This window comes from Eumetopias jubatus, unplaced genomic scaffold (genome assembly GCF_037043125.1).
Source record: "Eumetopias jubatus isolate StellerSeaLion01/CBP00866 unplaced genomic scaffold, mEumJub1_p1.0 scaffold_15, whole genome shotgun sequence".
Classification (NCBI taxonomy): domain Eukaryota; kingdom Metazoa; phylum Chordata; class Mammalia; order Carnivora; family Otariidae; genus Eumetopias; species Eumetopias jubatus.
Genome location: NW_028274821.1, coordinates 56949106 through 56976126, shown reverse-complemented (window position 1 = coordinate 56976126; position 27021 = coordinate 56949106). Strand labels below are relative to the sequence as shown.

General features: G+C 41.9%; 1 protein-coding gene across 6 annotated transcripts in view; it reads left to right on the top strand.

The window, feature by feature from the left end:
• The window catches only part of APTX (aprataxin), a 78155-nt gene that overhangs the window by 9487 nt on the left and 41647 nt on the right, over positions 1-27021 (top strand). For 2 of the 6 annotated variants that reach the window (XR_003611137.2, XM_028115145.2), the window contains exons 1-4: positions 15844-15924; positions 23960-24096; positions 25411-25457; positions 25672-25974. Coding sequence is in view for 5 of the 6 variants with exons in the window: in XM_028115145.2 (XP_027970946.1) it covers positions 23964-24096; positions 25411-25457; positions 25672-25974 (483 nt within the window). In the remaining variant the exon portion in view is untranslated. Of the gene's footprint in view, positions 1-2371; positions 2449-15646; positions 15925-23959; positions 24097-25410; positions 25458-25671; positions 25975-27021 lie in introns of those variants that run through there. The other 4 variants (XM_088019016.1, XM_028115144.2, XM_028115146.2 and 1 more) reach the window with 4 other exon arrangements.

The following is a 27021-nucleotide window of genomic DNA, read 5'->3' as shown; positions in this document are numbered from 1 at the left end:
GGACTTCAACTTTTTAAATAAAGTATTCATGTATTTCTTACATAATTGAGAAATAATGCTTTCTATTAATGAAAAGCAAATTACAAAGTATTACTGTGTTTGTAAGAGAAAATCTGAAAAGTTTGTAGTAAAAAGAAAGGCTCTTATGGTAGAAATAGATTTGTAGCTAAGTATTTTCTGTTGCTGAAACCACAGTGGCATGATTCAAAATGGGTTCTTAGTTTACTATCTTTTTAAAGACTTTTATTTATTTATTTGAGAGAGAGCAAAAGCGAGAGAGATCACAGAGGGAGAGGGAGAAGCAGACCCGCCGCTGAGCAGAGAGCCCAATGTGGGGCTCGATCCCAGGACCCTGAGATCATGACCTGAGCTGAAGACAGATGCTTAACTGACTCAGCCACCCAGGCGCCCTAGTTTACTGTCTTTTAATTTTTTGTTGCGCACCTACAATCTATTGGTTGCTCTACAGAGTGTATAATTTTGAAAACTTACATTAAAAAAATTAAAAAAATAAGAGCTTACATTACATTTTATTTTTATATCCTATCTTTTTTGATAACTGGCATGTGATCATTTATGTATTTTACTGTGTATTTTAGAACTCTCCTTTCTTTCTACTACCTTTGTACTTTTTCTTGGTGGAGATGTCATGGCTGTAGGGACAGCCTGAAGTTGGAAGTCAGGTTTAAGTTCTGGCTCTGCATCTTATTGGCTATGTGATCTCAGGAAAATTACTAAACTTCTCTGAGCATAGTTTCCCTATTGGTAAAATGGAGATGAATTTAACTTTGCTGGAGATATGATAAATAAGACCATAAAAGAGAGTTCTTTGTAAACTCTAAATTTTGTAAATCGATATCCTTTAGCTCTTTGCACCCAGGGCCCTTCTTAGTGAGCCTCCTACCTCCTTCCCAGATTCATCTCTAATAGTCTACCCTCTCTCTCTACTTTTCTCATCATCCCCTGAACATGCCTTATACTTTTCTGCTTTCTTAATTTTGCTTTAATTCCTTTATTTATTAAAGATTTTATTTATTTGTCAGAGAAAGAGAGAGCACAAGCAGGGGGAACGGCAGGTGGAGGGAGAGGGAGAAGCAGGCTCCCTGCTTTTAATCAACAAATGTTTGTTGAGCACTTTATCTCCCTCAAGGCTTTGTTTAAATGTCACCTCGGGTGCCTGGGTGGCTCAGTTGGTTAAGCGACTGCCTTTGGCTCAGGTCATGATCCTGGAGTCCCTGGATCGAGTCCCCCATTGAGCTCCCTGCTCAGCAGGAAGTCTGCTTCTCCCTCTGACCCTCCCCCCCCATGCTCGCTCTATCTCATTCTCTCTCTCAAATAAATAAAATCTAAATAAATAAATAAATGTCACCTCAATGAGACCCACAGTGTCTACCCTATTCAAAATTGCAATCTACTGTTCCTTCTCAGCACTTCCCAATCCCCCCTTTACCTGCTCTACTTTTTCTTGTGTCTACTGCACTCTTGACATAACCTGTTATTTACCCATTGTCTCTTCTCTCTGTACCCCTATCCCAATTGAACTAAAATTTCACTTGGGCAGGAATCTTTGTTTTGTTTTATGATATATCCCAGGCATCTGGAACATTGCCTGGCACAGAGTAGTTATTCAATAAATATTTATTGAGTGAATAAATGAATATGCATTGTGCCAGACTCTAAGCCAGGAGCTGAATATCTAACATTGTGAAGAAGCAGAGGTGTTTCTGCCCTCGTGGAGCGTCCAGCTTGGTGCTATGGTGGCTTTTCTGTGGGCCTGGGCTGCCCTCCTCTAGGAAATGTCAGCATGACTAATTGCCGAGTTCAGAGTAGCCTTTCGTCTTAGCAGTGAGCAATTTCCTGATAATTTTACTTCTAAGGCTTTCAAAAAATTCTAAGAGAAATGCAGAGGGGCAAAAAGAGTAATGCATTCTCTTTAGTCCCTCTAAGTTAAAAGTCAATAATTTTCCCCAATGCAAAGACAGACTAGTATCCCCTTTAAAGTGCCAGGCCTTGTAGATAACTGAAAGAGGTCATGGAGTCTATCTGGTTTACCTTTTCTATTTCTCTCTTTTTCTAACGTGAAGAAAGACAGTTGTAATTTTTCGCACTGCTGAAGAATGAAAGGATGTTAACATGTTTGTTGCTGTCTTTTTGTAAATTGCGGAATGCTTCATCCATGTAATCCTGACTTACTTCTTTTTTGAGGTCCTCTGTATGCAGTGGGTCAATATGAGTTTTTACATCGATAGAGCTCTTTTTTAAGAAAAGAAAAGGAGCTCAAACTGAGTGTATTTAAAAATAATCTGCTGATCAAGCACACTTAAAACAATGTGTCAGCAACTATTTTTTTTCTCACCCTTTTCTCACACAGGCAGCCAGGGAAAGTCCAAGGCCGGGGGTCTACCTGCAAGATGGAATGAAGAATTAAGGAGCAATACTGCTGCACAGGTATGCAACTGAACTAAATGATTCTTAATATCCCCTCCAAACTGAGACTTTTGATCTCGATCATTTTAATTCCTAAATCTTGTTTGTCTTCCTTTATTTGAATAATGCAGTTTGATAACATTTTGTGTAGATATATATCTTGTAGGTAAATATTTTAATTTATCACCTCCCTTTGCAATCAAGTATTTTCCAATTTTATTTTGATATTCCATCTGAATTTCCTTCTCTGCACATAAATTCTGATGTAGATGTGAATTGTTTGTCCCCATCCTCTTTTTGTCAGAATAAAAACTTGATGAGAGGAAACTCATGGAAGTAGACTCAGTTGGTTGTAAACAGTTTCTATGATGTCCCATGAACCCATGAAATGACATAAAAATCTCTGCAAGAATTTTTTTTTTTTTAGTATCTTGTACTTGGCAGCAAGTTAATTTTGTTTAATGCTTGTCACATTATCAGTAAACTCTACAACATCCTTAACAAAACAAAGAACAAGCAAAAGATTCAACTCAAGCAAGCATGATCCTTATGCAAGGTCTTCTCTCATGCTCTTTACAGAATTATAAGCTCTCTTGTGTTCCCACATCATGCTGTGAACCCACCTCTAACATAGCATATGTGTATATGTGTATAGTGTATTATAAACATTGACAGTGATATCTTCTTCCAGAAGTGTTCATAGCCATTTCTAAGGATACAAGAAGAGCCCAAAAAACAAACAAAAAAAACCCCAACTCCCAAGATGCTATAAATTAAAAGTGCAGAAAATGAAGAAATAAAAACATGGGTAGAGACCAAACAGAAACAGGGACAAAGCTAAAAGTGCATGTAGGAATGACCTTCACATTTGCTACAGCTGGGCCATGAATTTATCTCTAAGCTGACAGCCTCATTGGTTCCACAGTTCATGGTGTCCATTGATAAAAAAACAAACCCATTACTCTGCAAAAGTAAAACTGTTTCCTGAGCTGAGATCAGATTGGACTGTTTCCCGGGGCTGCTCTTAAGAGAACAGTGTGTTATATCAGGAGCGGTGTCCTTGACAGCATTACTGGCAGGGCGGCCAGTTCACAAGGATGCCTCTTACAGCCGGATGGCAGCACACCCAAAAGAGATTCAGTGGGTTCACTGAGCTGGGGGCTGTCTCAGAGATCATGGCTTCACAGTGTTTTATCTCCTGCACCAGCACAGTTATTGGCATATAACAGGGGGCAAAAAGTATTTGTTGAGTGACTGTCAAACGGAGAAGACTCTCTCTAGAAAGACCCCTCTAATTTCCAAGACTTAAAATCCTGCTCCCTAACTCTGCACGCCTTTTGTACCTATCTAGCAATGCAGTTATGAAATAATTCTACTCTTGGGTTAAACCGCCATTTCAGTAATTTTTTTAGAAGATTTCATTTATTTATTTTAGAGAGAGAGAGACAGCACGAGCAGGAGGGGCAGAGGGAGAGGGAGAGAGAGAATCTTAAGCAGACTCCACGCTGAGCTAGGAGCCTGACCTGGGGCTCAATCCCAGGACGCTGAGATCATGACCTGAGCTGAAACCAAGAGTCAGACACCTAACTGACTGCACCACCCATTTCAGTATTTTAACATTAAATTTCTTATGTTTTCTCCAAACATGGGAGTGAGGCCAGAGGCATTTGTGTGTGTGTATACACGCTTGCTGGTGGTGGTAGTGGTGGTGTTGGGTTAAGAAAGTACTGTACTCATCAAACTGGGAGGTCAGTTTGCAGGTGACCTTGAGAGTGCTGCTGGCTTAAATCCAGACTTCCACATCCAAGTTTTCCTTTAAGGAAAGGTAGGGCTTGTGATGAGGCCATGGTGCGCCTTTGCCGTCGGTTTCTGTGCTGAGCATCAGGAAGACCCAGTCATAGTTTCACTAGCATGGGCATTAAAAGAGACTCAGTGCTGACCTAGCAGCCACTGTCTCAGAGCTCTTTGCAGCCCTGTAGGGTGAATGGGGTTGAGCTGAGCTCATAGGTTGGTGTTTAGTCCTTCTAGCTAGCAGAGTTGGAAGTTTGGGGGTAGGGCCTGGCATAAGGGTCTTCCTGGAGGATGTCACCACCTTTCATTCCTGATGTCACTGACATCGTAAAGGTGTTTCAGAGCAAGAACTTCGTCTCTGTGTGCAGTTTTCTATCTACAGAGTCACAGCGATGTCTTTATCACAGTGATGCTCTTCCTCTTCTAATGTGTCACCTTATTCTTGTTTCAACAGCAGTGGTGCTGCCAGACTTAGGATAGGAATCTGGGAGAGATAATGTAGTGGCTAAGAATATGGATTCTGGAAATTGACTCCCTGGGTTTGAATCCTGGCCCTGCGACCAGCAAGTTATTTATCCTTCCTGTGCCTCAGTTTCCTTATCTGTAAAAGGGGATGATAATAGTACCTAGCCCATAGGGTTATTGTGAAGACTAAATAGTTAATGAGTCAATGTAAAGTACAGGTACCTACAGGTAGTAAACATTGTAGAAGTGTTTGCTAAAAATAACAGTGGTCAAAGAATTACTATCTTATTCAAACATAGGAACTAACATAGCTAGTAAATCAACATAATATTGATTTACTAAAATATTGATTGAGTGCCTACTATGTGCTAGGGTCTTTTCTAGGTCAATGAGACAATGTTGACCATGACAGACATAATCCCTTCCCTCATGGAGGTTACAGATGAATGAGGGCACAGACATTAAGCTAACAATTACACAAGTATATAAGGCAGTTCTCTTGTTAGGGAAGCTGAACCTTGACCTGAAGTTTATACATTTCAGTCTTAAGAATTCCAGCAGACAGTGGAACAGTGCCTCTTTTATTTTATTTATTTATTTATTTATTTATTTATTTTTATTTAAAATTTTATTTATTGAGAGAGAGAATGAGAGAGAGAGAGCACATGAGAGGGGGGAGGGTCAGAGGGAGAAGCAGACTCCCTGCTGAGCAGGGAGCCCGATGTGGGACTCGATCCTGGGACTCCAGGATCATGACCTGAGCCGAAGGCAGTCGCTTAACCAACTGAGCCACCCAGGCGCCCTATTTTATTTTTTTTAAAGATTTAATTAACTTATTTATTTGACAGAGAGAGACACAGCGAGAGAGGGAACACAAGCAGGGGGAGTGGGAGAGGGAGAAGCAGGCTTCCCGCCGAGCAGGGAGCCCGACGCGGGGCTCGATCCCAGGACCCTGGGACCATGACCTGAGCCGAAGGCAGACACTTAACGACTGAGCCACCCAGGTGCCCCCTTATTTTATTTTATTTTTTTAAAGAAAAGAGTGTTCTGGTTATCTAAGACTGTGGGACAAACTGTCCCCAAAATATAACAACAGTCATTTATTTGCTCAAGATTCTGCGATCAGAACAAGGCTTAGCAGGCATAGCTCATCTTTTCCTGTGTGGTGACTGCTGGGATGGTGGAACTAGGGCTGGAGGGTCCTTCCAAGCTGGACCATTCACATGCTGTCTGTTAGCCAGGAGCTCAGCTGGGGTGGTTGGCCAGGACCCCAGTTTTCCTTCACATCTCTTCACATGGCTAAGCTGGGTTTCTCACAGCATGGCAGTTGGGTTCTGAAGAGGACACCCCAAGAGGATAGGCCATAATATGCAAGACTTATCAAGGCTGGTACTTGTAAATGTCCCACTGGCCAAAGCTAGTCCCTTGACCAAGACCAGAGTCAGTGTGGGGAGGGACTATATAGAGGTGAGAATTCTGAGAAGTGAGAATCAAGGGTCTAGTAAAGTATTAGATTACCACAGAGAGGCTAAATCTACCTTTTCCAAAAAATGTTTTTGTTCTTTTTTCTCTTCAATCATGTTCGCCATATCCCCCCTCTCTACGACATCAGGGAGAAGTCACATAGGTAGAAAGTGAGGTCTTAGGACGCCTGGGTGGCTCAGTCGGTTAAGCGTCTGCCTTCGGCTCAGGTCATGATCCCGGGATCCTGGGATCGAGTCCCGCATCGGGCTCCCTGTTCCCTCATCGGGCTCCCTGTTCCCTCATCGGGCTCCTTGTTCAGCAGGGAGCCTGCTTCTCCCTCTGCTTGTGCTCTCTTTCTCTCTGACAAATGAATAAATAAAAAATCTTTAAAAAAAAAAAGAAAGTGAGGTCTTTTCTGCATCAAAAGCCCTCTGGAGAGTGGCTAAAAACTTTTGTTACAAATGATATCATTTAGAGTTATGTTATTCTATGTGTGTAGAAAGAAAGAGTAAATTTTAAACTGTGTAACTTTGATATGCAGAGATGGAGCTTTGCTGACAAAACGAGTGACAAGGTAGGAGGCTTTTGGGGTTGTCTGAATAGTGTAAAAGTGTAGCCATACAAATCTGTTACCAAGAGGAGCCAAACCCTGGTCGGGAAAATGCCACTGGGCATCCAGTCTGATGTAGAGCAGCTAGGTCAGTATGTGAAGGATTGGCAGGAAGGATATTGACGGGCTCAGGAGAGTAGAATAGCTCAGAGGTAAGTCCGTGAAATGTGAAAGTATGCAGGCCCCATGCTCACGAGACTAAAAGACTCTTGATTGGAGGAGCTGTGTCTGGCTTGACTTCTCTATCCTTACCACTTAGCTCCCTGCCTAAAACAGAGGAGACACTCTCAGTGGTGAATGGATACAGACATTAAGGTTTGAAGAAACAGCAGAATTGTAAACGATTCCCTTTTTTTAAAGATCCTGGTGCCATGAAATAATTAGAATGATCCTTTAAAAATATGTCACCTAAACATATGTTGGTGGTGGCAGAGCTCAAAAAAAAGGGTCACTCCTCTGATGAAAATCCTTCAATAAGAGGCCCCTGGGTGGCTCATTTGGTTAAGCGTTTGCCTTCAGCTCAGGTCATGATCCCAGGGTCTTGGGATCGAGCCCCGCATCGCGCTCCCTGCTCGGCGGGAAGCCTGCTTCTCCCTCTCCCACTCCCCCTGCTTGTGTTCCTGACCTTGCTGCGTCTCTGTCAAATCAATCAATCAATCAATCAATCTTCAAAGAACAATAAAATCCTTTGATTATTTCCCATTTCACCTAGATATCCACATGACTTCTTCTTTTAGGTCTGTGCTCAAAAAAGGCCTTTCATAATACACAGAATACCCTCATCACTTTCTATACTGCTTTTTCTTTTCTTTTTTTAAAATTTATTTGACAGAGACAGCAAGAGAGGGAACACAAGCAGGAGGAGTGGGAGAGGGAGAAGCAGGCTTCCAGCTGAGCAGAGAGCCCGATGTGGGGCTTGATTCCAGGACCCTGGCATTATGACTTGAGCCGAAGCAGACACTTAACGACTGAGCCACCCAGGTGCCCCAATACTGCTTTTTCTTTATAGCATTTATCCTCACGTGACCTGTATACTTCTTTATGATCTGCCCCTCCCCACTAGATGTAAGCTCTTTGCAAGCAGGAACTTTTTGTTCACTGTGGTAGCCATAGTACCTAAAACAATGTCAGACAAGTAGAAGGTGCTCAGAAATACTTGAATGAATGAATAAATGTACCAGCCAATGGAGAACTAGCACTTCTCTGCTTTCATCTGGCTGGAGGCCAAGACACTGGAGAATGTGGGATGCATGTGTCCATGTGGGTTCGTACAGCCATGTCCCTCTTACTAGTGGGAAGAGCTGATTTTGACAGCGCCAAGAGTTCAGGCCCTTCTGTTCTGGGAGTTACTGTTAACCATCTGTAATTATGAGGTTGAGGGCCTGGATAGTACAGGATTCATATGGTTTGGGAATGGAATCAAGGGCAGCCCCATCTTTAAGTTAGCTAGAGTAGTTTTCTACTCTGCTAGAGTAGTTTTCAAGAACCTGACTGAATGGGTTCAAGAAATTGAAAGACAGCCCCTGTGTTTGGGTACGTGGATAGGCAAAGGGAGAGTAGTAGATGGGATTAGACCTTATGTAAAAATAAGACTAAACAGTGAGTTTAGTCTTAATTGGATGAGTAGTGGAGGCCCATGAAAGGATTTAAGCAGGGGAGTGACATGGTTAGATTTGTGTTTTGAAATATATTCTATAGCTGCAGTGTGAATGGATTAGAGGGGGAAGAGTGAATTTGGGAGAAAAGAACATTCCAGAAAATAGCATGAACATCAGGAATGCATTTGAGTACTGCATTTGGGCCAGGGCTTAGCTCATCCCATATAACCACTACTAGATTCTAGAACTGGTGTTTTACTCTGCTTGCTCTATCTCACTTTTCTTCATCTTTCTATTCATCTACTTTTTAAATACAATTCAATAAATTGTAGGTATCAATACATTTTGCCTTTCAACACCTCAGCTTGCATATAATTAACTAGAGTTCAATATTTGTTTAAAATTTTTAAGGTAAAGTTTACATAGAAAGAAATGAATGTACAAGTTTTAACTGTACCATTTTGATGAGTTTTGACAAACACATGTATCAGTTAACCCAAACCCTTATCAAGATACAGAATATCACCATCACTAAGAAACTTCTTTCAAGTGCCTTTTTCAGTCAATCCCTGGTCCTACTTTTAGAGAGGCAAGCACTGTTACGATTTTTTTCCACTATAGATTTTAGACTAGTTTTTCCTGTTCTAGAAATTAACATAAATGGTATCAGTATGAATGCTTTTGAGTAAGGTTCTTTTATTTTATTTTTTAATTTAATTAAATTAATTAATTTATTTTTAAGATTTTATTTATTTGACAGAGAGAACACAAGCAGAGGGAGAGAGAGGGAGAAGCAGGCTCCCTGCTGAGCAAGGAGCCTGATGTGGGACTCGATCCCAGGACCCTGGGATCATGACCTGGGCCAAAGGCAGCCGCTTAACCGACTGAGCCACCCAGGCGTCCCGAGTAGGGTTCTTTTAATCAACATGGTATAATTTGTATTTTTTTATAGCACTTAAATCACCATGTGACATACATTTGTTTGTGTGTTATTGTCAGGTTTCTGTCCACTAGACTGAAAAGGGGTCTTTATTTTGTTCATTTCTATATTCCTCATACTTGAGGAATGTACCTACCATATAGCACATACTCAATAGATCTTAAGTAGTGGGGAAGAGGCGGGACAGGTCATCTCAGTATCGGGGAGGAGGGAGTTGAAGGGTAAGAAGTTCAGTGTTGCTGGTACAGGCTGGGAATGAAGAGATGCTGGGAGGTAAGGCGGGACAAGTTAGAACTTCCTGTGACTTTCTTCTTAATATGTTTACAAGAAATTTGAGGAGAGACCAGCACAACATCTGTGATTCACACAAATAAGAATTGCTGAATTGAAATAAAAGTTCTAACATGAACCATTAATGGTATAAATGTCACTACTTGGGATTTTGGTGACTATTTTCCTGAACTCTTGGAAATTTAGAACCATGAGGGAGTAAGCTGTGAAATCAACCCATAGTAGGAAGTTAACCCAGTCCTAAAAGCCGGAGTTGAAAACAATAAGGTTTAAATTATAGGTGGAAGATCTTAAAGTAAATTATAGGGTATAGTTTATAGATGTATTAGCATGTTTACACTGTGATGTATAGGACAAAACTTCTCTACTGGTGTGCCAATTGTAGGTATGACTACCAAGAATTTGAAAAGATTATGATTAAGAAATTTTAATCAGAAAATATATATTTTATTTCATCATGAAACCCAATGTCAAAAAGGTAATATTCACATGGGTGCCTCGGTGGTTCAGTTGGTTAAGCGTCTGACTTTTGATTTTGGCTCAGGTCATGACCTCAGGATCATGGGATTGAGCCCTGCATCCATCTCTGTGCTCAGTGTGGAGTCTGCATGAGATTGTCTCTCTCCTTCTGCCCCTCCCCCTACTCACACACACATACTCTCTCTCAAATAAATAAATAAAATCTTTAAAAAAAGAATAAAAGGGGACGCCTGGGTGGTTCAGTTGGTTAAGCGTCTGCCTTCAGCTCATGGCATGATCCCAGGGTCCTGGGATCAAGTCCCTTGTTGGGCTCCCTGCTCTGCAGGGAGTCTGTTTCTCCCTCTGCCCCTCCTTCCTCTTGTTCTCTCAATCTCTCTTGCTCTTGTGCTCTCTCTCTCAAATAAAAAAAGATAATATTCACAGAAACATGCTCAAGCTTCTTATGAAAAATTTAAAAATATTTTATTTGAATATTTAGCCAAAATCAATACAATTTTTCCAAATACTCTGCTTTTAATTTTTCTTACCATAGTTAATTATAAAGGAAATGTAATGATTTTTTTTCATCTAGTTCCTTATAAGTTTACCCCAGTGTTCTGTGAATATGATTTAATCTTTGTAGTATGACATTAAAAAGTTGGGAAGCAGTAGGAATTATTAACTTTTCTAAAAAGAGAAATAATATTTTTAGAAAATAGGAGGAGTTTGTTAGGTGGATTCTCCCAGAAACAGACACTAAGGCAAGGATTTCAGTATGTTATTTAGGCGATGATCCAAAGGAGCCCCTGTAGGGGTGTGGAGAAGCGAGGCTGGGATGGGAAGGAAGTCAATGTGCAGGTTATCACTCAGGGCAACTGGGGCTTAGTGTTGCTGGAGAACCTCTGGGAGACAATATTGTACATACTTCAAAGTTGTTTCACCCCAAGGTGAGGAAACAAGTTTACCCATCCACTTCTTTACATCATTTCACAAATGCTCCCAAGGGCATAGATTCCCCTCATTTCTGGTGTGTTTGCACTCAGGAAAGCTCCTGGGTCCAGAGGAATCCAGCAGGCAGAGTTGTAGGTGCCTGCAGTGAGACTTTTTTCTTTTTTAATATTTAATTAATTTATTTATTTGTCAGAGAGAGAGAGAATGCATGAGAGCACAAGCAGGGGGAGAAGCAGGCTCCCTGCTGAGCAAGGAGCCCGATGTGATGCAGGACTCAATCCCAGGACCCTGGGATCATGACCTGAGCCAAAGGCTCAGGTTAAGCCCTGCTTAACTAACTGAGCCACTCAGGCATCCCAAGAAGATTTTGGACATATGAAACATGCAACTAAATTTATAGCTCACTAGGTTTTTTTTTTTTTAAAGATTTTATTTATTTATTTGACAGAAATACAGCGAGAGAGGGAACACAAACAGAAGGAGTAGGAGAGGGAGAAGCAGGCTACCCACTGAGCAGGGAGCCCAATGCAGGGCTCGATCGCAGGACCCTGGGATCATGACCTGAGCCTAAGGCAGACACTTAACGACTGAGCCACCCAGGCGCCCCTAGCTCACTAGGTTTTGTGCCTATCCCCACCAAGTGACTTTTATTATTTGGCATCTCACCTAGGTCTGCCTACAGAGAAGAATATGTCTTGTCCAGTTGATGCTGCCTCCAAAACATCTCTTGAATTATCTACCTTTTCCCTCTTGTCCAGGCTGCCAACATCCTTTGCACTATATCAGTATAATCCTAACTGCTCTCACCCTTTCTGTTCTTGCCCCACCCCACCCATCCTTTCTTCCTCACAGTAGCCACAGCATCCAATGAAACAAATACCAAATAATATTATTCCCCCGGCTAAATCTTCAGGGCTTTTTCACTGAATATAGGGTGAACCCACATACAGTTCCTAAATGGTTTACTATCTGATCCTTGCTCAGATCTCACCATTTCCTTTCCCTGTCTACTCTTCAGTTCCACTGGACTTCTATCATGCCTGGAAGAATGTGCTTAAGGCCCCCTGTAGGGCTTTTGTGTATTGCTCTTTTTTCAGTGTAGATCATAGATTTGGAATATTCTTTTCCCTAGCCTTCACTTGTCTGTTTCCTTTTGAACTTTCTGGACTTGATTTATTTTCCTTTCCTCACACAGGTCTTTTCTCACACCCCTCCCAACCCCACTCTCACCCTATGCTCCCCCCCAAAAAAACCCCAAAAAACAAAATGAAGTTTCCTAACAATGCCCTCTCCTAGGATTCTGTACTTTTCCTTCTGAGCAAATCTCTGGACCAGACCACTGTAGTATCCCCAGGTTGGTCCTCTGGCACCAACTGCCATTCCCTTAGACCAGGATTCTCAAAGTCTCAAAGAAAGAAGAGCCCTCAGGGACCAGACAGGTTATATAAATGAGTAGGTGGAGACAGTAGCCTGGAGAGCGCATGATAGTCATTCACAATTCTGGCTATTTGTTGCCAGAATTTGCTGGATTTATTGATTTTTTTCAGTAGACAAAGAATCCCAATTTTCATGTGAGATCTACTAATTTCTGTTGGAATTAGAAAATAATTAAAACCTCCTGAGCAGAATAGCCAAAACAATCTTGTAGAAGAGCAAAGTTGGAAGTCTCGTAACTCCTGATTTCAGAAGTTATTATGAAACCAACAGTAATCAAAACGGTGGTAATGGTATAAGGCCAGATGTATAGAGTAATGGAATTGAAGAGAAGCCAGAAATAAGCCCTTGCATATATGGTCAAATGATTTTCTTTATTTATTTTAATTTTTTTTTAAGATTTTATTTATTTATTTGACAGAGAGACACAGCGAGAGAAGGAACACAAGCAGGGGGAGTGGGAGAGGGAGAAGCAGGCTTCCCACCGAGCAGGGAGCCCAATGCAGGGCTTGATCCCAGGACCCTGGGATCATGACCTGAGCCAAAGGCAGCCACTTAACCGACTGAGCCGCCCAGGCACCCCTGGTCAAATGATTTTCAACAAAGATTTCAAGACCATGCCATAGGGAAAAGACAATGTTTTCAACAGACGGTGTTCGGAAAACTGGATATCCCCATGCAAAAGGATGAAGTTGGACCCTTATCTTACACCATATTAAAAAAATGACCAAATAGATCAAAGATCCAAATATAAGACCTAAAACTATAAAACGGGGGAAAAGCTTCCAATGATTTCTTGGCTATGATACCAAGAGCACAGGCAGCAAAAGTAAAAATAGATCATTGGACAACATCAAAATTAAAAATTTCTGTGCATCAAAGGGCACAATAATGGAATGAAAAGGCAATCTGTGAAATGGGGAAAAATACTTGCAAATATCTGAGAACGGATTAATATCTAGAATATAAAAAGATCTTCTACAGTGCAACAACAACAAAGTAACTTGATTTAAAAGTGGGGGCCCAAAAAGAAAAAAAAACGGGCAAAGGACTTGAATAGACATTTCTCCAAAGAAGATACAGAAATGGCCAAGAAACATATGAAAAAGTGCTCAACATTACTAATCATTAGAGAAATGCAAATCAAGGCCACAATGAGATATCACTTCACACCCATTAGGATGACTGCTATTAAAAAAAAAAACAAAACCGAAACCAGAAAATAACAAGGTTATCAAGGATGTGGGGAAATCGGAACCCTTGCGTCCAATGTAAAATGGTGCAGCTGCTATGGAAAACAGTAGGTAGGTGGTTCCTCAAATATAAAAAATAGAATTATCATATGACTCACAAATCCCACTTTTGGGTATATATCCAAAAGAATTGAAGGCTGGATCTTGAAGAGGTATTTGTACAATAATGTTCATAGTAGCATTATTCATAATAGCCATAATATGGGAGCAATCCAAACATCCATTGACAGACAAAGCAATTGTAAACAGTGTGGTGTATACATGCAATAGTGTTATTTAGCCTTAAAATGAAAGTTTTGACATATTACAAGTAATGAAACTGGAGGACATTATGCTACATGAAATAAGCCAGTCACAGAAAGGCAACTACTGCATGATTTCACTTGTGTGCAGTATCTAGAGTGGTCAAACGCATGGCAACTGAAAGTAAATTGGTGGTTGTCAAGGGCTGGAGGAAGGGGAAATAGTTGTTTAACACATAGTTTCGGTTTTGCAAGATTAAAACGTTCTGGAGATAGATTCAGTACAATGTGAATATACTTAACACTACTGAGCTGTATACTTAAAAATGGCTTATAAGTTTTGTGTGTATTTTGCCACAGTTAAAATTTTTTTTTTTGAATTTGAAAAAGGAAAAAAAAGCCCCCAAAGCCCAGAGCAGGCCACAAAACACATTTATCATGATGTACAGATTGAAGTCTTTGCCTTCCTAATTTGAATCTCTAACTTGATCATGCATCAGGATAACCTGGTGGGCTTGTTAAAACGGACTGCTGGGCCACACTCCCAAAGTTTCTGAATCAGTAAGCCTGGGGTGAGGCCTGAGAATTTGCATTTCTAACAAGTTCCTAGGTGTCGTGAGGCTACTGATCCAAGGATTACACTTTGAGGGCCACGACATTAGATAATACTACAAACAACTCTTTATTAATTTCTGTGTATCTGTTTGTGATATGTTTTCGTTCTGGGTGGGGTCTGTGAAAGTCATAAGTGTTATGCCCTTGTGCCATGTGACCTTGCCTCTCTGGCCAGTAATATGCTATAGACAAAGGGCTAGACCTAGTAGGCTGGGCATGGAAACTCTGCCCAATTTTGCACAATATATGGTAAATAATCCAATTAGAATAATCCAATCCAATTTTGAATGCAAGACACACTAAGGCAGGTCAGGTAGAAGCAGAGGCTAAGGGAAGCTTAATTCTGAGGGAACTGGTCAGGTGACCAGAGCCACCTAATTTTACCTCCAGTAGCGTGAATCACATTGCACCACCATGAAGGCTGTGTGGCTAAGATGCTTCCTGTGCTCCCCTACTTCCTGGTGTGACCCTAATATAAACCTGCATCTTCACTGCTAAAAAGAGGAAGTCTCTTTTCTGTGTTTCCTGGAAGATTCTTCTACCCTATTTTAATAGCTCTGGTATCTTTGTCATACCGTTAACTCTGCTTTTCTATGGAAGGAAATACATTCCATCCTGAGCAAGAAATGTGACTCCTTAAAGCTGTTTTTATTTAGTTTGAGAAAAATTATAAACTGTGCCTTCACCCACAAGATAGGAATTGTTCCATCTGCCAAAATGCCTTCGAATACTTACAATACATGACTCTTAGGGAACATCCTGGAATCGCTATAAAAATCGGTAAACCCATCTCATCCCAGCAGCCTGCTGCTTCTCTCCTGCCTGTCAGCCAGTTCATTTAGTAAAAATAGCATTAAAACAATCTTATCAGGTTTCCCCACCGCAAGCCCCTCCAGCTCTTTCTCCCCAGACGAAAGAGAAAGTCGATTGCAGTTTTGAAAAAGGGCAGGAAAACGATGCCACAGCAGATACTTTCTACAGCGGAAAAGATGGCCTTAAAGGTAGTGAGCTTCTACTAACGGAGTGTCAAGGCACTGCACAGTTGCCTAGAAACGGCCACAGAGAGGACAGCTGCCTGAAGTCTCTCCGGACTCAGACTGAGAGGTGGTGACAGGGAAGAGACACTCGGATGGAGAGAAGCTCTGCTAATCCTCCGCAGAATCATTGCCAGAAACCGCAGTAGGACCTCGACCCCGGAGGGACCAAGTCAGGGCGGACGCTTCCCGATCCGGGTATTGGGAGAGACCCTTTCAGCCAATATTTGGACGGGCACTGGTGACGCCACTGGTTGTTCTCTGGATGGCCTCGTGACGTCATCACACAGCACCGGAAGTGGTGCTGCTCGGAAGAGTGACTTGCGCTTGCCTGTCTCCGCGGTCTCGAGGTAAGGCAGTTGTTGGCCTACCTCTTCTGCTGGCCGGGTGGGAAACCGTGGTTGTGGGCCCTGGACCGGGGTCATTACTGCCCTTGAATGATGTTCCTTGAATAATGCTTTTATGGCTTCTTTCCCGTCAGGCTTTGCTCCGTCCTCGGGCTCTAGGCGTCTCACTTTGCGGAAGCTCCCTTGGGCCGTTTTTCGGTCGCCGCCCCACCTCACGTTCGTTCACCTCCCCTCTCCCCCCCACAGCTTGGTCACAACACAAGCAGAAAAAAAGGTTAGAGAGAGAGGGTATTGTCCAGCCCAGGAGGCGGCTCAGCTTGTCAGGAAGGGCATTGTTTCCTCTAGAAGCGTTTCCTGAAAGGAACTGGAGGGGCCTTCACATCGTCCTCAACAAGCCTAATAGGAGGGCCAGAAGAAGCAAGCTTTTTCTCATGCAGGCAGTGATAGTGGTTCAAAAAAGCAGGGATATAATTTCCATTTGGAATTAGTGTGGCCCAGGTTTAGAGCCTTTAGGGAATCTAACATATTAGGAATTGTTAAAATACTTGAGACAAGACTACACGTAGGGAGACAATACAGACTTGTGCCCTTCCACCTAAGTTGCACAGTCAGTGATGGGGGATGATCTTTTTACATGTCCTTAGCTCTTGCTTTTATCTTGTCTTCACTGTTAACCAGTAATAATAGTGTTGAATGCTTACTTTTTGCCAGACACTGAGCTTTGCATACTTCCTCATTCAGTCCTTGTGACAACCATGTGTTGTAGAGCAATTCTTAATGTTGTTTTACAGCTAAAGAATTAAAGGCTAAGGTTAAATGATTGGCGTCAAATCACACAGTGGGTAGGTAGGTTACCGAGCCATGATTTGAACTCAAGCAGTTGAACTTAAAGAGGCCCGGATGTTATTCACTGTGTTACATTGATTTTTTTTCTTTTTTTCTTTTTTTTTTAAAGATTTTATTCATTTATTTGAGAGAGAGAGAATGAGAGATAGCATGAGAGGGAAGAGGTTCAGAGGGAGAAGCAGAGTCCCTGCTGAGCAGGGAGCCCGATGCAGGACTCGATCCTGGGACTCCAGGATCATGACCTGAGCCGAAGGCAGTCACTTAACCAACTGAGCCACCCAGGCGCCCTACATTGATTTTTTTCAACTGTTCATTAAGCTCCCAAACACCTCACTTCTACCTACTATTTTATGGAGTGAATTGAGGTCATCAGATGTGCTTTCCCTCAAATTTTTGCCCCTGCTTTCCCTTCTTAAAAAAATGTTAGACTTAAACCCATTTTTACCTTTCCTTCACTCTGCTCTGATAAAGCAAATCCCTGTGTCTTTGCTTCTTACGTTTTATATTTTCATCTGTGAAACCTTGTTTTCATTTGTCTTTTCTGCCCCTATGTCCTAGTTTTGTATAAACATGTCAGATTTCTCAGATTCATGGTCACCTGCCCCCTAACCTACCAAGCTAGAAAGAAAGTCTTAGTGATCCATCCTTCCTTTAGCTGTCATCCAGTAACTCTATTCCCCTTCTTATTCAAACTATTTTAAAGAGTATTCTAAATTCTATCTCCATTTTCTCACCTTTCACTCCTTTCTTCAGTCTCCCTTTGAGAACTATCGTTCCCCTGAAATTTTAACCTTAAAGTTACAGTAATTTTTTTTAAAGATTTTATTTATTTATTTGAGAGAGAGAATGAGATAGAGAGAGAACATGAGAGGGGAAAGGGTCAGAGGGAGAAGCAGACTTCCCGCTGAGCAGGGAGCCCGATGTGGGACTCGATCCCGGGACTCCAGGATCATGACCTGAGCCGAAGGCAGTCGCTTAACCAACTGAGCCACCCAGGCGCCCCTGAAATTTTAATCTTAAAGTTACAGTAATTATCAAACCAGATAGACATTTTTTAGTCACCTTTGCTGCTTTTGAAACTCACTCCCCTACTGCTTTGCTTTCCAGAATAATACATTCAGCTGATTTATTTAACATTTATTATGATACAGAGACTAGGAAGACAAAGTGCCTCCCTGTAAGGAGCTTACATCCTAGCTGTTTCTCCATGTGTCTCTCTCACTAGCCATTTCTTCTGTGGGTAGTCTTTTTTCTTCCTCCCCTAAAATGTTGGGTATTTGTAAGTTGTGACTTTGGCTCACTGTTCTTTTTGTTCTGTATACACTGCCTGAGTGAGCACATCAACTAGCTTGGTTTTAACTCCCTTCTACATGCTCCCAAATCAAAGTTGTCAGACCCTTTTTTCTGACTTTCACCCTCACCTCTGACCACCCTGCTAGACAGCTCTGCCTGCAAGTCCCACAGTTCAAATTCACAAGCCTGAAACTGAACTCTATCTTCCCTGAACTTGGTCTCATCACATAGATCACTAAGTCCTGATGATTTTACCCCCTAAATATTTCTCAAATCTGTGTTCTTCATCCCTACCTTTGAACTACTTTAGGCACTGTCATCTTTCATCTGAAATATGATGGCCTTCTGACTGATTTCCCTGCCTCCAGTCCTGTTCCCCATGTATCTTCTCACATGAGGTGATATAAGTTAACACCTGCCCTCCTCCCCCAAATGATCTTTGACACAAATCTGTGTTAAAGTCCTGCTTAATAATCTTTAATACCTGTCTTCATTCATCTGATCTTTTTTCTCATTCACTTAGCAAATTTTTATTGTTTATTAAATTGTAAAATCCAGTGGAATGTCTGAAGTTTGAGCTTCTCAGCCAGTCACCCAGGGCTCTGCTTATTCTGGACGTGCCTGTGTCTCTAGCCTCTTTTCTGCCTCATATTTTAGGTTGTAGCAACACTGCACTGCTTCTTCATGTGCAGACTGTTATTTCTTTGTGCATTGCCCTTGCTATTCCCTTTGACTTGAATTTTCTCCATTTCCTTTATCCACTTCCTTCTCCTCACCTAATTAGGATGACCCTTTCACCTAGTTAATCTGGCTTATATATAGGACTCATTTATAGGACTCATTTCCTATAGGAAATCTTCCTTGACATCTCCTTTTTCCATGTCTGGGTTGGGTACTCTAGCCTTGTGCTCCCATGATACTCTGCACAGACCAATCACTATACTTACTACATTTGCTATAAATGTTTTTGTGTTTCTCTCCCCCACAAAACAGCCTTTTGAAGGCAAGAATGATCTATTATACCTGCATTATATGAGTGAGATGTATTATTTCTTTATTCTCAGTACTAGAATAGCACAAGGCACACTGTAGGCATGTAATAATTTTTTAAGAAGGTTTATTTATTTTAGAGTGCACGAGTGGGAGGGATAGAGAGAGAGGGAGAGAGAATCTCAAGCAGATTCCATGCTGAGCATGGAGCCTGACGTGGGGCTTGATCTCATGACCCTGAGATCGCGACTTGAGCCAAAACCACGAATCGGACGCTTAACTGACTGCACCACCCAGGTGCCCCGGCACATAGTAATTTTAATTGAATGATCAAATGAGTGAAGACAAAAGGTATATGGTGTAGTGATTAAGAACCCGTTCTTTAGAATTGATTCAAATCCTATCTCTGGCACACACATTGGTTATGCCAAACTAAAAATAGGTTACCTATTTTTTCTTAAGCCTTAAATTTTCTCTTCCTTAGAATAAGAGTTGCTGGGAAAATTAAATGAGATGATAAAAGTAAGACATTTAACAGGGGCGCCTGGATGGCTCAGTTGGTTAAGCGACTGCCTTTGGCTCAGGTCATGATCCTGGAGTCCCGGGATCGAGTCCCACATCGGGCTCCCTGCTCAGCGGGGGGTCTGCTTCTCCCTCTGACCCTCTCCCCTCTCGTGCTCTCTATCTCTCATTCTCTCTCTCTCAAATAAATAAATAAAATCTTAAAAAAAAAAAAAGACATTTAACAAATGCCTAGCAGATAGTATGCACTAGATAAAGGTATGCCGAACACCAGAGGATATTCAGAAGTATAAGGCCGCGCCTAGCCCAGGGCCATAATCTTCTAGAGACCTGAGTTTTCTGTATGGATGGGTAGTGATGCAGGCTGTTTATAAGGAGATTATAATCTCATTTGGAGAGTAGAATTACATCCACATTTAATTTTCAGAGAACTGTGAAGATAAATTGACCACACCCTGTGGCAAGATGTAGAGAAGACAAGATAGTCCACTGAAGGCCTCCCTGGAGGAGGTGGGACTTGGAAATTGAGAAGGATTTGGGATTCTAGGAAGGAGGAAAGGGTATAATCCAATGCCAGGAGATCATATTAAGAATGACTTACTTGGGAGATGAGACTCAGTACATCATACCTGAGAGATGTATTTGTGTGTAAGAATAAATGTATGTGAGTCTGGGGCAAGGGAAGGGTGGGCTAGTTCTATGAAAGGAAGTAGGAGGTGACATAAGTAACCTTTGTGGGGGTAGAGTATGAGGGTCTTAACCTCAAGCCTGAAGAATTTGGTACTTACCAGGTTGGGCAAATTTCTGGGGCTGGGTTGGATATCATGGTAGCCATCAGTCACATGTAGCTATTTAAATGTATGTTTAAAAAAATCTAAGAACTTTAGTTCCTTTGTTGCACTAGCTACATTTCGGATGCTTGATTGTCACATGGTGGCTTCATTATTAGACAATGCAGGTTAATGACACTTCCATCATTGCAAAAAATTCTACTGGACAGCACTGTTCCACGTTATCAGATTGCTGGGCTTGTGTGGCCTATCAGATCACTTTGGTTCCTTAAGATATAACCAGAATATATTCCTGACCAATCCCTACAACTCTGGAATGAAAAGTAGGGAGTTAGAAAATAGAGAATTAGGATTTAATATGCATAGATGTGAGGATGGGATTGCCTAAAGAGAGGAGCAAAGGACCACTTAAGAAGAGGAACTGGAGCAGGGGAAAGAGGAGGAAGGGATGAGAATCTGGACAGGATTATCATCTGGTGATTCACTTGCAATATATATTGCGTTCTTGTATGCCAAGTATTAAGTGTTGGAGATATATTGGTAAGCAAAAAAATGGGCTTGATTTCTTGATTAGAACTTGCAGTTTATGGAGTTTTATTGGATGGACCAATTTAAAGATTCAGGAGCACCTATCGTTATGTACTCCCCATATTCTAAAATGCTTCATTCCTAGAAATTGGAACTGGAGGCTAAAATGGGCCAAAATGTTGCTTAACGTTAGTTGCCTAAGCATTGTGCAGTCACTGCTTTAGCTTCTCAAGAAGTAGTAAATAGGAACATCATGACTTGAGAACTTTGGTGGGAATGAGTGTGTGTGTACAGGGCAGGAGGGGTAGCTCCTATTATCCTGCAACAGCCAGCCATGCTCTCAGCGGCCCATCAGATTCCTTCCTGTCCCTGTGCTCTCTCAGATTTCTTTTATTACTGTGAGTAGTCAGTCACCATGACTTATTTCCCCAAGGCCTGATGAAGACATACTTCACTTCTCAGTCATTACCTGCTCATTCATCAGTTTCCAGCAAGTGCAAACAGATGCCCCTCTGAACACATAGCATTTAAAAGTGGACTTGCCTGTAGCATCATCATCATTTGAGGATCCAGTTTCAGGATTTTAGGTTTGCCGCTGACTCTTCATGCTCTTGCATCCATTCCTTCACAAAGACCTGCTGAACTTTTGGACCTCACTCTGGTCATTATGTTGACAGCCTCCTGACTAATCTCTGACTCTAGACTTCTCCGCTCCAGTCTGCCTATACACAGCTGTTGTTTCACTTTGCTATGCAGCTCAATAACTTGGCAGTTGTCTCTGGTTGATTGTGAAGTCTAAACTTTTCAGCCTAGTGTTCAGGACTTCTGCACTTTTTTGGTGATTCTCTGGGGCAGCTCCTCTGGGTCAACTAATAAGGTCTGCTTTCTACCCCTTACCTGTGGCTTATTGCTGAAATCTGTGTTGTCACTTGTGCCTTTTTTTTTTTTAAGTTTTATTTATTTAAGAATCTCCACACCCAATGTGGGGATTGAACTCAATGACCCAGAGATCAAGAGTTGCGTGCTCTTCGGACTGAGCCAGCCAGGTGTCCCTGTCACTTGTGCTTTTAAAAATGGAATGTCCTAGGGCACCTGGGTGGCTCAATTGGTTTGAGCCTCGAATCACGCTCCCTGCTCAGCGGGGAGCCTGCTTCTCCCTCTCCCTCTGCCTGCCTCTCTGCCTATCTCTGTCAAATAAATAAATAAAATCTTTAAAAAAAATGGAATGTCCCCTCCCGCTTATTTTCTTCCTTATCAGTCCTCTCAGCCTTTTCATTTGAGTGCTTTCCAAAGCCTTTCCTGACTGATTGAATTTCTGTGACTTTGTACCTCTTCAGCACTCATTTGCTCACTCTCCTTTGCATTATCCTTTCTTTGCAGATGGTAATGAAGCTCTGATTTTTAAAAATCTTGTTCCTTTTCTGTTCCCTTTGGACACAAAGCTGTGCAGAGGGCCTGATGAGTGCTGCCTTGCCTGCAGGGCACATTTCTCAAAGAGGGTATTAGAGGCTTGAACAGTCAGTTTCTGGAGGCATCCCAAAGATCCTAGTCCTGTCTCTGCCCATAATTTCCTGCTCTCCCTCTCTGGGTGATCTCATGCTCTCTTTGCCTCACCTTCTCTGACATGTTGATGCCTCTCAAATATATACATTCGGCCCATTCCTCTCCCTGAGCTTTCTACCCATATATCCTACCTTGACCTGTGGATCTTAATCTCACTGTGTTTCAATCAGAAATCATCCCTTCATCTGCCATTTAACTTCAAATTATGTCTCCTTGTTTATTTCTCATGGTGGTTAATGGCTATTTCCAAATTAGAAGTCTTGATTTATGTCTCCCTTTACTCCTTTGTCATTCCCCAAATACAGTCAGTATTAAGTCTACCTTCACAATTTTTCTGGATCTTCTTCCTCTCCATTCCCTTTGCCCTGCCTTTGTTCAGGCCTCATCTCCCTCCCAAATTTATTTATTTTTTTTCTCCCAGATTTCTTGTCTCTTTCCCTTCTACTGATACCCTATGTGGCCATGAAGGTTGTCCGTCGTCCCTCCCTCCCTCCCTCCCTCCCTCCCTTCCTTCCTTCCTTTCTTCCTTTTTTAGGATTTTTTTATTAATTTTAGAGAAAGTGCGTGTGCATGTGCAGAGGGAGCGGTGATTGGGATGGGTGGGTGGGGAGGGGCAGAGAGAGAATCTTAAGCAGATGCCCCACTGAGCCCAGAGCCCAATGCAGGGCTCCATCTTACAGCCCTGAGATCATGACCTGAGCTGAAATCAAGAGTCGATGCTTAATCGATTGAGCCACCCAGGCGCCCCTAAAGGTTGTTTTCAAAAGAAAACCAGTCCCTTCACTATTGTGCAGTTTGTGTATTGCACAGAGGGGCCACATTCACACTTAAACATTGTAGGTTTGTATATTTATTATGACAGTCTTCTGTTAGATGGTAATAAAATGCATTGTTCTAATATTGATATGTTATGATGATTAAGGAGGGAAACCGAATATACATAAAGACACCTGTGGACTGAAGAACATCCTCTATTCTTATGTCCTGATTCTCTGCCATGCAAACTCCTTCTCATGCTTTAAAACTTAGCATAAATATCCCTTCCTCATTAAGCTGTTTTTGATATTACTTACAAGAGTCAGTTATTCCTTTCCCTGGGCTAATGCCATATTTGGTTAATCCCTTTTTATGGTGCTTATCACATTATATTGTAATAATTGACATATGAGTCTGCCCCACCTATACTCCAGGCCCCTCAAGGATAGGGACAAGGTTTAATTATTCTTTTATCCTCAGTGTGTAGGCTAATGGTCAGCACATAGAGTATATCAATAAACATAATATTTGATTGCTTAGCCTGATTTAGGCACAGAGGTAAATATATACATTATCTTACTTAATTCTCACAACAGCCTCATGAGTCCTGTCATCATCATGTTTTACAGGTGAGAAAATTGAGACCTAGGTGAAGTCACTGGTAGATGGCATATGTGGTGGTGTGGGGTGTGGCCCTGGAGGACTTGTGCTAATTTTTCCAGTGATTCTTTCCTGTTTTTTTCTCTCAGAGTAATGATGCGGGTGTGCTGGTTGGTGAGACAGGATAACCGGCACCAGCGAATCAAACTTCCACATTTGGAAGCAGTCATGGTTGGGCGTGGCCCAGAGACCAAGATCGTTGACAAGAAATGTTCTCGACAGCAAGGTACTTGGTCATAGCAATGTGCAGATTACTGTGTTTTGTTCCTCAGGATAATGATAACCGAAGATGCACATTTCCTGGATGCTATTGGTAGAAACTTTTTGTCTGCCATCTTTTAGCTAACACCAGGGACCCATTCACCCCTGATTCTATCCTCTGGAAGTGGTTAAGATTTAGTGTTGAGAATAGGTATGTTCCATCCTGTTACTATGGGGTGGTGGACCTGAATCTTGTACCCTGCTTTGCGCAGGGAGATTCCTCACTGGGCAGTGAAACAGTTAATTCTGGGACCTCCAGCCTGAAACCATGTCTGAGAAGTGATGGGATAGTTCCATCCTTTACATAATGCCTCACACAGAGGGGGTTATCTTTATAAGACTATGGCATCTAGCTCTTGAAATGCCTTTCCTGGGATTTAATGAAATGAACGTCCTTAGGAAAAAGCCTTACCATGTACCTCATTTTTTAACATATAAACTCTGGACATGCTCACTGCTACCAGACCCCCACATGTGTGTTCCCCATAGAGTTTCTCAGTGCTTGGAGTCTGCAGTACTGTTTATTTTTTCCACATGAGTTAATCTAAATGGGGGAAAAAAAAAACCATACTTGAGCTGGCTAGGTCTGAGATACAGAAGCAGATATTGCTTTTCACTCTGTCCCCTTTTCACAGCAGCAACTGTAGGGACTTGTATGTCAGCCTGTCTTCTGCCTGTTCCTTCTTGGAGAGCAGCTGTGGTGTCTGTGCACCCTGTCTCCCCCCAGAAACTTTGTTCACTTCTCTGAACACAAGTGTTTAATGTTATTTCTTCCCACATATGCTCAGACTGTTCTGTTCCTTCAATCCTCTTTCTAGAATAATCACTCTGCCTACTAAGGCCAGCTGAACTTCTCTTTTCCAGAAGTATATCTTTTGCCTTTTTCTATTGAAAGCATCTCATAGTTTTATTAAATAGTGGAAGCCTGATATAATCATGAACCAAGAGTCTGTGAGAGAATGGGGTCCCTTCCCTGACTGCAGAGTCTGGGATCCTGAGTGGGCCACGGGCTCTGGAATAACAAGATTTGTGGGGATTCTGTGAAGCTGCTTCGTAGGGATATTAGCAGGAGCTAAGGGAGTATGTGTGCTGGTGGACATTTTATGGAAGGATTTGGAGCCCAGCCACCTCCATAACAGGCAATTTTGCTTATAGGCCTTTGAGGAAACCACAGTCAAATTGCCTCCTGGAGTGAGGCTTCATTGTCCTATAAGGAGAATAGGAGCAAGTGCTTGGTTCTTTCTGGCATTTAGGTTTAACTTTTTAAAATCTCTTTCAGTACAGTTGAAAGCAGAGTGTAACAAAGGATATGTCAAGGTGAAGCAGGTATGTGTGTTTGTAATTTGGATTTCCATTTTATACTTGATGATTTTCTTATGTTGATTTTAGAGTGTTTGTGCCAACCAATAAAAGCTTCTATGTCGTGTGGAAGTGAGCATTAAGCATGCTGCCTGGCATGCAGTAAGTGGTTAACATAGCAGTGGCTATGCTGCTAATGGTATTATTGCTATCATTGTAATTATTTTTTTATTATTTATAGGTAGGGGTCAATCCCACCAGCATTGACTCGGTCATAATTGGGAAGGACCAAGAGGTGAAGCTGCAGCCTGGCCAAATTCTCCACATGGTGAATGAACTTTATCCATATATTGTAGAGTTTGAGGAAGAGGCAGAGAGCCCTGGCCTAGAAACACACAGGAAGAGAAAGAGGTCAGGCAGCAGTGATTCTATAGAAGGGGATGCTGCCCAGGAAGCTGAGTCCTGTAGAGGACTGGAACCTGGGAGTGACCCTGGCCAATCCTCTGTGCCTTCAAAGAAAGGGAAAGATGCATCTACCAAAAAGGTGAGGGCGGTGTGCTTGATGTGGAGATTAAATGAGATACAATGACTGCTTGATTGTTTTGTACACTGTAAAGCCCAGATACGCATAAGGGGTTATTAACCATGACAAGGCTTATTAACCATGATGAAAGAGTCACTTGTTTGTGTCACCAGTCACTGGGGTGAATGTCCCTTCATGTACTTTTCTCTTGAATTCCTGAGGTAAGCCACTTGAAGGTAGGGAGATAATGATGGTGTGCTTAGCATGGAACTGCTAAAATGGGTCAGTCATATGTTTATCTGTAGAAGGTTAGCATTGGAACACTGTTCATAGATCATGTGATTCGCATCCTGATGTCGAAGTGGAAATGTAGTTAGGCTGTAGATGGAGTGGGAGAGGGTGAAGAAGATGTAGTTGACACTCTGGCATCTCCAGCCTTTGTCTAGACACATAGCTCTGAATCCTGTATAGGAAGAAAATGGAGCCGGTTTAGGTTATAAAGGCAAATGATTGAGTAAAGGGGGTATAGCTTAATTCTTTTTTTTAAAATTTTTTTATTGTTACGTTAATCACCATACATTTTATCATTAGTTTTTGATGTAGTGTTCCATGATTCATTGTTTGTGCATAACACCCAGTGCTTCACGCAGAATGTGCCCTCTTTAATACCCATCACCAGGCTAACCCATCCCCCCACCCCCCTCCCCTCTAGAACCCTCAGTTTGTTTTTCAGAGTCCATCATCTCTAATGGTTCATCTTCCCCTCTGACTTACTCCCCTTCATTCTTCCCCTCCTGCTAACTTCTTCTTTTTTTTTTTCTTAACATATATTGCATTATTTGTTTCAGAAGTACAGATCTGTGATTCAACAGTCTTGCACAATTCACAGCGCTCACCATAGCACATACCCTCCCCAATGTCTATCACCCAGCCACCCCATCCCTCCCACCCCCCACCACTCCAGCAACACTCAGTTTGTTCCTGAGATTAAGAATTCCTCATATCAGTGAGGTCATATGACACATGTCTTTCTCTGATTGACTTATTTCACTCAGCATAACACCCTCC